This window comes from Lithobates pipiens, unplaced genomic scaffold (genome assembly GCF_037356315.1).
Source record: "Lithobates pipiens isolate NorthernLeopardFrog02 unplaced genomic scaffold, aLitPip1_a1.2 Scaffold_19, whole genome shotgun sequence".
Classification (NCBI taxonomy): Eukaryota; Metazoa; Chordata; class Amphibia; order Anura; family Ranidae; genus Lithobates; species Lithobates pipiens.
The window spans coordinates 225402041-225414458 of record NW_027507764.1 but is presented as its reverse complement, the minus strand read 5'-3'; the positions used below and the strand labels follow the sequence as shown (position 1 = coordinate 225414458).

General features: G+C 40.9%; 1 protein-coding gene across 4 annotated transcripts in view; it reads right to left on the bottom strand.

Annotated features, from left to right (window-relative positions):
- COBL (cordon-bleu WH2 repeat protein) overlaps window positions 1-12418 on the bottom strand; it is a 494130-nt gene that overhangs the window by 251181 nt on the left and 230531 nt on the right. For all 4 annotated transcript variants that reach the window (XM_077491755.1, XM_077491756.1, XM_077491754.1 and 1 more), the window contains one exon: window positions 2472-2566. In XM_077491755.1, coding sequence (XP_077347881.1) covers window positions 2472-2566 — 95 coding nt within the window. The remainder of the gene's footprint in view (window positions 1-2471; window positions 2567-12418) is intronic.

Below are 12418 nucleotides of genomic sequence, written 5' to 3'. Positions count from 1 at the left end.
AAATGTACAAAGATTACTTCAGAACCTCATAAATATCCATGGTGAAAGCATGTCACCACTCACATACCTTCAAAAGTTCAGTGCATTAAAAAGAAAATGAAAAAATATAATTTTGAAGCAAGCTGTGTTTATGGGTGCTGATATTTGCATTTACCACAGAAATGAATAACCCCTAAGATGCACATTGCATTTAATGAATGACTATTCATTGCTAACTGTGTAATGTGTATATATATAGTAATATCTTAAAACCAGCTATGATGTTCCAGATTGCTTGTTATTATATGTATACCATTTGTTATAACACCAGCACTACATGGTTCTTTCCATATTTAGAGATTGTTTAACATGCAACAAAAAGTGACAGGCCATTTTGAGTAAACAAGAAATTGAGCAAGGATCTTTTACTAAATAAAGCCCTACATGTATGATCATCTCTCTGTGATAAGAAGCACATAAGTAGCATTCAACAATATGCTAATGGCAATCACAATTTAGCCCTGGTTCACACTGGTGCATTTTGACATGTGATTTGACATGTCAAATCAGTGGCAATTGCCGGAAATGGCACCGTCCTAATCAGTGCAACGCTCCATTTGTGGCTCCACACCGATTTCAAAAAGTCGTTTCTATAGAATAGATAACACATAAATGTGAATTGTTAGAGCTGTGCACCCCAATTCATTTAATTGAATGGAAATTCCCTCAAGGGGTTTTTTTTTTTAGCAGCCAGGAGGTATTTAGGCAAACAACAATGATTTCTTTAAAAATAGTGTTTCTTTATTGTAGTAAAAAACTTTTATTTTTTACTGCTAAAAAAACCCTTGAGGGAATTTCCATTCAATTAAATGAATTGGGGTGTGCAGATCTAACAACACACATTTATGTGTTATCTAATCTATAGAAACTACTTTTTGTAATCGGTGAGGAGCCGCAAAAGCAACTGAGGGTGCCAATGTGCTCTCCCTCCCCCTCCCCCAAAAAACCCAACATTCTCCTATGCCCTATAAGGGGTGACTCCTTGCAAGTTGTGTGGAGGTGGGGGCTCTCTGCCTCTATCGAGAGCGAGGGAATACACCAGAACACACTGGGATCTCCTGGGCTGGAGATGCTTTTAGAAGTACAGCAATTCACCTGACTATGAAATGTAGTCCTCTCGTCAAGAAGTGGTAAATATACACACTTAAATTTGATACAACTAGTATAAAATGATTATGTAAAATAAATGATGTATTTATAGATAATATAATTCAAACTTTCTTTCTCGCATAGAATAAACTCCCCTGAAGAAGACCATTACATATAGGTCGAAACGCGTAGGGATTTCATGTGAAATGTTCTTAAAGCTGTTTGTTTCTATACATAGGATGAACTCATATGTGGTTTTTCCATGTTGACGAGATATGTGTTTTTTATGTCAACACCAGAATAACTTTTTATGACTCCTATGCATTAATGCATTATATCTCCTTTTTGATAATAAAACTACAATAAAGAAACACTATTTTTAAAGAAATCATTGTTTTTTGCCTAAATACTTCCTTGCTGCTAAAAAAAAAAAAAAAAACCCTTGAGGGAATTTCCATTAAAAAAAAAGTAGTTTCTGTACTACTTTTTGCGATTTCAGGGTGTGATTTCCATTGACCTCTGTGCAGAAACCCACACAGTTATCTGTGAAACCACAGCCAAAATCGGAACTGACATGCGGGACTGAAATTGTGCGAGTTCAGCTGGTCTTACTGTGTTGCTGTGAATTCTATATGTGCAACTGACTACAATGAATATTGATTTCATCTGAAATTAATTTTCATGTAAAATAACCTGGTCTGCCTAATGCAAACAAAGAGAAAAAAAATTGTCTTTAACAATCAGTTTATTCAGAAGGACATAACGTATTCTCTGTGGGGAAGATTTATTAAAAGTGGTGCACACAGAATCTAGTGCTGCTGTGCATAGTAACCAATCAGCTTCCAGGTTGTATTGTCAAATTTTAAGTGAAAAAGCTGAAGTTATTAGCTGATTGGTTACCATGCACAACTCCACCAGATTCTGTGTGCACCAGTTTTAGTAGGTCTCCCTCTTTGGAGTTGATTTACTAAAACTGGAGAGTGCAAAATCTGCTGCAGCTGTGCATGTCAGCCAATCAGCTTCTAACCTCAGCTTGTTCAATTAAACTTTAAGACTTTTTTCTGACGTCCTGCCAATGCACCGATGTAGTGTGAAAGCCCTCGGGCTTTCACACTACACACAATGGTGCAGCTTCTTTGGGGCGTTTTTCAGGCGCTATTTCTATCGCTATAGCGCCTGCAAAACGCCCTGGTGTGAAAGGGGTGTAACAAAAAAAAAAATGGTTTCTATGCCGAGCTGTACCAGATTTTTCACCCTTTGTGTTTTATCAGATGAAATCAGTTTTAACATACAACTGAAAATATAAGGAACGTGCTAAATTAATACAAATATACATATTTTACCTTGTTTCCTTTTTTGTGGCTGCGAAAAAACCCCAAAATTCCTTTTTTCTCTCTTTCTGCTGTATCACTACTTGAGGAAAGTTTACGATTCTTTTCTGAAACAAATATTGAAAAGGTAAACTAAAAAGAATGCCAAACGTATCATTTTGCTTTCCAGCTATATCTATTTAAAATAGTATTGTTGCATGTTATAAAATATCTATTTAATGTAACAATGTACATTTATATACTTGCGGATGACTTACCTTACTGTGCAACTTAAACTCTTGTGACAGGGAAACTAGTATAAAACAAAATGCGGCCGAAGCAAGAAGTGGTTTACAGGCTGGACTTTGGTAGAAAGATTAGCTACATTATATTGGTGCACAGCAGAAATGAAAGGTTGTCAAGCAGTAACATGACAATTTCTAACCAATGTTCTCCTTCAATCATAGTACTTCCACCACCCCTCTATGATTCAAGATAGTTACAGGTGCAATATACAATATGTTTCATACAAATTCCACAGGCATATCTCAGTTAATAATTACTTAAAGTGATTATAAACCCTTACTTTTTCCTACAGGTATGCCTATAATAGGGCTTACCTGTAGCTACCCAGGATATCTCCTAAACCTGCACGGTTTAGGAGATATCCCCTGTATTTGCATGTGCCAACGTCATTGGCACATGCTCACTGATGCAAACTGAAGCAATGACATGTATGTGACTTTGCTGCAGTGAGTGTGCTGTTATTGCCGGCTCCCATGCGCAATGCGCGGGAGTGATGTCATAGTGGCTCCGGCCAATCACAGAGCCAGAGCTGCAATACCCAGAAATAACCCCTGGGAGTGATGTCGCCGGCAGGTGCTGTGTACGGGCACCACAGCGGGGGCTTCGAACTTAGGTAAGTATTACATAATGAGCTAGTATCCTATGCATACTAGCTCATTATAACTTTGTCTTTTTTTTTTTTTTCAAAGTGGGTTTACAACCACTTTGAGTGCCTGTGGCAAGAGTAGAGTCATTTATATATGTTTATATATTTTTTTAAGGAACTGACTTCCTAAAGGAACATTTTTGTATAACCAAGACAATTTAAAAAAAAGAAAAAATTAGGGTTCTCTTAAATTTTTTTGGTCATATAAGGTGAGTGTAGTCCATTATAAAAAAATGCCTCCTTTATTAAAGCCACGACCAAAGCATTGACTTGAGCAGAAAACATTGAAAATTTGAATGTTTTAAGCAAAAATTCTTGCATTTAACCTATCACTGTAGCCCAAAATTAAGGTCACTTTGAAAATGTTCAATAGTGTTTAAGATGATTTACAAAAAATAAGTTCCCATTCATTTCTCAGACTTTTTGAAGTGAGTGCAGGTGTGTGTAAAAATAATTCCTTAGTGCTAAAAATATTCACTGTCACTGTACTAATGACACTGGCTGGGAAGGGGTGATCATCTAGGGCGATCAAAGGGTTAACTGCGTGCCTAACCAGTGATGTGAATTGGATGTGGTTTACCACATCCAATTCACATCCAGTTCGCATGACAGGAAACTGTGACTGGCTCTCAATGGAGCCGGTTCACACATCTCAGGGGCGGCCACAGTCCGCACTGGACAAGGGTCATGTGTGTCTTTAGCTCTGTTTCAGGTGGGAATTCAGGCAACAACCTGCACTTGATTTGGTGTACAGGGATGCACCGGACCCCCTGCTGGGACCCACGGCTCCATTAGTGTGAACCCAGTCTTAGTGTTTACTTTCATATGCTTTGCAGGAAAACAAAATCCAGCACACCCCGCTGACAGGACGGAGCTCTGCGTTGTTTACATATGCAGTGTGTTTCCTCGCTGATCAGTAGAATCAGCGCACCCCCTACCTGGAAGTGCAGAATTGTGTATATATACGTGATTCTGCACAGAGCGGCTGCCCTGTAGCAGTAAAGCTGCTATAGTGAGGCCAGCAATTGGTTAAAGTGACACTAAACAATATCCCTATTCTTCAAAAATAATTCGTACCCATCCACTGCTTAATGGTCAAATAATCTATTTTTCATGAAATTGTGACTTTGTTTTTTCTGTTTCCACGTAGCATCTTTCATACACTCCTGAATCTCTCTGTTCTCCTCTCACTTGTATGTGTTTAGAATTAACAGTGCACATTAGTTGTAGTCATGTGTACTGCTCAGTGCATACTACAAATCCCATAGTCCATAATACCTACTCCATCTCAGGAGGGATCAAGAGAGGATGACTACATTTCTATATAGAGTGGGACCATGTAGAAAGAAAGTTGCCATCATCTAACAGGAATTCAGATAGGAGAAACAAAACAAAAAAATAAATTTGAAGATTTAGAGGAGGATAAGAACAATAACCATCTCACTTCTGGCCAATATATATATATATGACCTCATGGGAGCAGTGCTGATGCGGTTGGACGTACCCGTATATTCTCCTGCATCAGAGGCTTCCGCACAGCTCACAGACCATGCACCCGCGAGCCTGGTGATTGGTTTGTCGGACACAGAGGATCACATGATCCTGCACCATGTAATCTTTGTGTCCAATCACAGCACTACCAACTGTAAACAGCACTACTATGCTGGTGCTCCATGTCTGTCTCTCTGCCCCCCCTAGGACTCTGCATCACACTACTGCCTTACACAGACTCACCATTAGATCTCACCTCCTGATCCAGCTATGTGCTCAAGTCCCGTGCTCCTTCCCACAGTCTGTGATCAGCACTGCCATTGGAGGTCCCCTCCTTCTTCTCCTCCCACTCTCTACACTACTCCTGGCAGCTCCCTCTGAGTTCACAGGAGCTGGAACTACAAAGGAGGAATTGGGTATCAATGTGCACTGACAGTATTGATTGTCAGCGTGCATTGACAACACTGGAAACAACAGTGGGTGGTATACATGCACCACAATGTTGATTTGCGGCAGAACCCCTGGGGACCACCAAAATGGTCAGTGAGAAGAGTGCTCCTTACACTTGTAGTTATTGAGAAGAACTCCTCCCTTACAGATAGCTAAATTGATCAATGATGTCATTGGGAACCTATCAGAGGTGCAGAAATTTCTTATTGCTCAAGGAACCCCTAGGAACCTCTGGAACCCTGGTTGAGAAATCCTGATATATACTGTACCACTGTTTGTAGACTCTATAACTTTCACACAGACTAAATAATACACACTGACTTGGGTTATATTTACCAAATAAATGTAGCAAATACATTAACCTAAATTTATGAAGAAAGATAATTTTTGTTCAAAATTCTATAACAAAAACTAAGAAAAGTTTTTTTTTTTTTTTTTTTTAATTGTCTGTATTTCTTTGTATATGATTTGTGATGAACCACCTCAATACAGTGGACTTACACCCCCTTTCTGCCCAGACCAATTTTCAGCTTTTCAGCGCTCTTACAGTTTGAATGACAATTACACATTGTCATGCAACACTGTACCCATATGAAACTTGCATCTTTTTTTTCACATAAATAGAGCTTTCTTTTGGTGGTATTTAATCACTAGCGTTTATTTTTTATTTTTTGTGCTATAAATTTTAAAAAAAACTTACATTTTGTGAAAAAAATACTTTTTTCTTTGTTTCTGTCATAAAATTTTGCTAATTAGTATTTTTTCTTCATAAATTTTGGCTAAAATTTATACTGCTACATATCTTTGGTAAAAATATCCCAGATTAGTGTATATTATTTGGTCTTTGTGAAAGCTATAGAATCTACAAACAATGGTGCCAATCACTGAAAATTGATCACATCTGATCAGGCCTTCAGTATATCAGGTGTATCTTATTTCTTCAGACACTAACAAGTCAGGAAAGTATAAATACCCCCCAAATGACCTCTTTTTAGAAAGTAGACATTCCAAGGTATTAAGTAAGTAGCATGGTGAGTTTTTTTAAGTTGTCATTTTTTCCCCACAATCCTTTGCAAAATTAAGATTTTTTTTATTATTAATTTTTTTTACAAAATTGTCATATTATCAGGTTATTTCTCACACACAGCATATGCATACAACAAATTTCACCCCAAAATACATTCTGCTACTCTTCCCGAGTATAGCGATACCACATGTGTGAGACTTTTACACAGCCTGGCCACATACAAAGGCCCAACATTGAAGTGGCACTTTCAGGCGTTCTACAAGCAAAAATGACACATAATTTCTCAACCACCTATTACATTTTTGAAGGCCCTGGAGCACCAGGACAATGGAATTGCCCACAAAATTACCCAATTTTGGAAAGCAAATACCCCAACATATAATCCATGAGGCAGAATGAGTCTTTTGAACTGTTAATTTTTTTTCAATACGTTTTTGGAAAACGTTGGAAAAAAATGAAAACGCATTTTTTTTAAGTTGTCAATTTATAAGATATTTCCAACATATAGCATGTATATAGCAAAAATGGCACCCCAAAACACATTCTTCTACTCTTCCCGAGTATGATGATACCACATGTGTGATACTTTTACACAGCCTGGCCACATACAGAGGACCAACATTGAAGTAGTACCTAGGAGTATAAATTACACATCTCATTTCATTTCTACCCATCACAATTTTGAAGGTACAGCACCAGCCCAGTGGATTTACCCACAAAATGACCCCATTTTGGAAAGCAAACACCCCAAAGTATATTCTATGAGGTATAGGCTGCAAATAGGTAATCGGGTACTCTGATGGGCTGGAGACAGGTACTCTAATAACTTGATGAGCTGCAGACAGGTACTCGGGTATTCTGATGGGCTGGTGACAGGTACTCAGGTACTCTGATGGGCTGGTGACAGGTACTCATTTACTCTGATGGGCTGGTGACAAGTACTCGGGTACTCTGATGGGCTGGTGACAAGTACTTGGGTACTCTGATGGGCTGGTGACAGGTACTCTGATGGGTTGGTGACAGGTACTCGGTTACTCTGATGGCCTGGTGACAGGTACTCGGGTACTCTGATGGCCTGGTGACAGGTACTCGGGTACTCTGATGGCCTGGTGACAGGTACTCAGGTACTCTGATGGGCTGGTGACTGATATTCGGGTACTCCGTACTCATATGGACTGTGACAGGTACTCGGGTACTCAGATGAACAGTGACAGGTACTCAAGTACTCATATGGACTGTGACAGGTACTCGGGTACTCTGATGGACTGTGACAGGTACTCGGTTTGGAAAGCAAACACCCCAATGTATAATCCGTGTGTGAGGAGGAGAACCCGGTAACATCTCGTTGATCCTGTGGTAAACAGCCGCCGGCCAATGGCTGTTTACCACTGTCGGTGACAAGCAGTGTTCCCGGGAACACACCGCCAGCAACGTGCACGCGCAGCGGGCTCCCGACAGTGCTCATGCGCCGTGCAAAGTGGGGCGGTACCACCTGTGATCAGCCGTGACTTCATCACGGCCAATCACGTGGTAAACAGCTATGCCTAATGGCTGTTCTCCCCCTCGGTGGCGAGCGGTGTCTCCGTGACACACCGCCACTGAAGGAACAGGAATGCGCTCGCACGATCATGCGCATTCCCTGTTTAAATGGGAGGATGTCATAAGATGCCCTCCCAGAATGAGAGCCGTGCTGCCTGGCCGTCATATAACAGCCGGTGGACAGTAAGCGGTTAAATATCACCAAAAGAATGATATATCCGTCTGAAAAAAAAGTGTATAAAATTTATTTGGGTACAAGGTTGCATGGCTGAGTAATTGTCATTCAAAGTGTGACAGCACTAAAAACTAAAAAATAGCCTAGAAGGGAGTTTAGATTTGAAATTGGTTAAACCGGATAATGTCAGTGTGCCACTGACTACCAATAATTGTGATTGTTTTAAAGAGGGTAAAATGGTTTGAGTTTGTTTATGACACCTAGTCAATAAACACAACACAATTTCAACACAATCTGTATGTGCCTCCATGGCAAGCTGCGTGCTATGGGGGCATACGTGCAGGCACGCTCCCAGACTGAACTGTGCGGCTCGATCCAGCCCCCCTCTCACTCCTCACTGGATCTGACTCCAGTGCCATTGCCATTGGCTCCTTCTGCTCTCAGTGAAGTCTGTGAGAGCAGGACGAGGGGAGAGAAGACCTGCAGCCGGGGCACAGTGCTGGATCAATAGAGAATAGAGAACTCAGGTAAGTGTTGGGGGGGGATTAATGAGATGTTTTTTACCTTAATGAAGGGATAGCATTAAGGTAAAAAAACACACAGACTGTAGAATTACTTTAAATTCACTTTGCCTGGGAAAATGGCCACATTAGTGGATGCTTGAAAACAAATTGTTCGCGATAGGCGGTAAGCGCCATTTTTAGATCTCACACACTGAGGTCATTATATGTATTTTTTCATCCTGTATTGATATGTACTTTGTAATATATTTTGCCTGTTGTATACTAAAAAACTCTTTATTAAATCTATTGTTAGTTGCACATTTCCCCTGAGGAAGCTTATTGCGAAACATGTTGGGAACAAGTGCTGTCAGCCTGTCATCTGTTACCCTCTGGGATTCCTCCTGTTGACTAGCAATGCTTATACTGCTTTCTTTATTCTTGTGTATTACATGTGATGCCATAGTGTCTTTTAATGTACATCAATAAATTATTATGAATTTTTAGTATTTTCTGTTGAAGTTTCATTATATTTAGCACCATTGAAAAATCCCCCTTTTCTTCCCCCCTTTCTCTCTCCCCCCTCCTAGCTATGCAAAGTTGATACATAGCAGGGGATGAGGTGCCTACTCTTTTCGGGTGTCATTAAGTGGTTTGGACCAAATCTTTTCTATTACATAGTACATAGCTTTCTCAAGTGAGGACTGTTTCATCGGTAATGGCAGCACTAGGGATGAAGCAAAGGTGTCTGGGTTCAATTCAAGGCGAGTTTGACAGACTTTACTGAAGTTCAGGTGCTGAATCCAAGCCCCTTGAAGTGAATAGGAGCACATTTTTACAATCCAGTAATGACCGTTTTGTAGGCTTATGCCGCGCACACACCACCGGACTTTCCAGCAGCCTGTCATGGTTATGCAGTGATCTTCCTCTGGTTGCTTACCTCCCCTCATGTGTTCTGACTAAGAGGCCAGCCACTTCCACCTGGTGGTTTTTTATAACCTCTCCTCTAAGCATAGCTCCAACCCAGGCCCTATCAGGGAACCCTATATTATCAACCATTGTGTATTCATTGTGTGTTTGGCTTCCTGTTTCCTGCTTGCCGTGTGCTCTTCGTTTGTCACTGTTACCGACCTTGGCGTGTTCTCAACGATTCCTGTCTGCTTGTGACCTTGACCTTTTGGCATGTCCCTGACCATCCCTGTCTGCCTGTGACCCTGAACCTTTGGCGTGTACTCTGTAGTTCCTGTCTGCTAGTTGCCCTGACCTCTGCTTTATCCCCTTACTATTCTTGTTGTTCTAGCCTGCTGCTTCCTTCTCCTGTAGTCTACTGTTAGTGTGAGCTGTGAGACCCTAGGGGCCGTGACCTGGACCCAGACTGCAGCCAAGTCCATCCTCACCACTGGAGGCTCTGGTGAACACCTGCTGGCTATTAGACTCCGCGCCCTGGGGAATCTATGCTCTAGCTCCTACTGAGATCTGTGTTAGTGATCCAGTGTGTCCTGAATCTCCCTGGGTACAATCCGCAGCAGTCAGTCCTAAGGTCCACTACCTAGCGGTGCACTTCCGACTCCTACGGAGTGCATCTGTCACCTGGTCTCAGGTGACCTGACACAGCCTAGATTCGACGGTCTTCCCGATGGACTTTCGTCAGAGTTCCGACAGACTTTCCAAACAAACGGACTTGGTCACTCACAATCACACCGTCCAACAGATTAGACCGTGATGACGTACGACCGGAGTAGAATAAGGAAGTTCATAGCCAGTAGCCAATAGCTGCCCTAGCATCGGTTTTTGTCCATCGGACTAGCATACAGGCGAACTGATTTTTTGACTGGACTCGAGTCCATTGGAAAGATTTGAATCATGTTCTAAATCTAAAGTCCGTCTTATTTTTCGACAGAAAAGGTACAATGAAGTCCACACATGATAGAATTGTCCGACAGATTCATTCTGTCGGACCTTTGATGTCGAAAAGTCCAGCATAATAGACATATAAGTGACAAGCAAATGAGTAACTAGGAACTACCCCGGGGAACATGTCGAAAAGTCCAGCATAATAGGCATGTAGGCATGTATCAAAGCAAAAACATGTTTCATTTTGATGGGGAGCAGCAATTTTAATAATATTTAAAGTGAAACATTAAAAATTCTAAATTAATAGGCTGGTGTTGTTTAATTGTAGATTGTTATTCTGCTGTTTGCTTTTATCTGTACTATGAACATTGAGCCAGGGTATGTCCAATAAGTATTTGCAAAAAAAAAACCCTTGGGGATGCCCTTAACCAACCTGTGAAGTGGTGCATCTGTACAATGTATATAAACTACTGCAGAAAAACATAATTTACAAAGGTAAAAATACAGTTTAATTTGCCAGTAAATGACAGATTTAGCTGCTTCCTTTTGTTTGCATTCAAAGTGGCTGGGGATTCCCTTCATCTTTACGAAAACCATACCCTAGGCAAGGACTGGTAGAGATGTTGATGGGTGACTCAATGCAGAAAAAAAGCAGAATGGGTCTCCCCTAAAATTCCATACCAGACCCTTATCCTTGATGAGATATGAATGTCAAGGGGGACCCCATGTAAAAATCAAAAACAAAATATAATGATGTTGGGTCCCCCAAAATTCCATACCAGACCCTTACATAAAAGCCCCCTTCCAGATAATGCCCCCTTGTGGGTACACAGTACCCTTACTCATTCACAAACAAAATGCAAATAGTAAATGAAACCACACTTTTTGACAAGTGATTTAATAAAAATAAAAAAAAACACACCTTTAGTGTTTCTTACAACTCTACTTCCTCCTCTCCTTTTATTTTCTCTGTTGGGGTCCCCCAATGACACAACAAAGCTCTTAATTCACTCACTGGTCATCTCTCGCCTCAACTATTGCAACTCCCTTCTCATTGGCTTACCTCTACATACTAGTTTATTACCTCTTCAATCCATCATGAATGCTGCTACAAGACTCATCCACCTTCCCTCCACTGGCTTCCGCTCGGCCTAAGAATTACATTCAAAATACTAACAACTACGTACAAAGCCATCCACAATTTCGCCCCCCAGCTACATCACTAGCCTAGTCTCTAAATACCAACTTACTCGTTCTCTTCGTTCCTCTCAAGACCTCCTGCTCTCTAGCTCCCTCGTCACTTCCTCCTATGCTCGCCTTCAGGACTTTTCCAAAGCCTCTCCAATCCTATGCCCTACCCCTATCCCTCATCACCTCCCTCGACACCTCCTCTCATGCTTGCCTTCCGGACTTTTCCAAAGCCTCTCCAATCCTATGCCTTACCCCTATCCCTCATCACCTCCCTCGACTACTCCTCCCATGCTTGCCTTCAGGACTTTTCCAAAGCCTCTCCAATCCTATGCCCTACCCCTATCTGTCCGCTTATCTCCTACTATATTAGCTTTTAGACAATCCCTGAAAACCCCTCTCTTCAAAGAAGCCTACCCTACCCACACCTAACAACTGTATTTTCATTTTCTCCATCAGCTCATCCCCCACAGTTATTACCTTTTGTTTCCACTTGACCCTCCCTTCTAGATTGTAAGCTCTAACGAGCAGTGTCCTCTGATCCATCCTGTATTGATTTGCATTGTAAGTGTACTGTCTGCCCTCATGTTGTAAAGTGCTACGCAAACTGTTGGTGCTATATAAATCCTGTATTATAATAATAATAATAATATTAATAATAATGGGAAGCTTGGGCCAAGGTAAGCTTTTTTTTTTAACAAAAGATTTATTTTTAAATCAACTTTGCATGCGATTTGACTTTGAGGTTGGTGACTTTGAGTGGACCCTCCATTTTCATAGAAGGTAATCTTTAACGATCATATG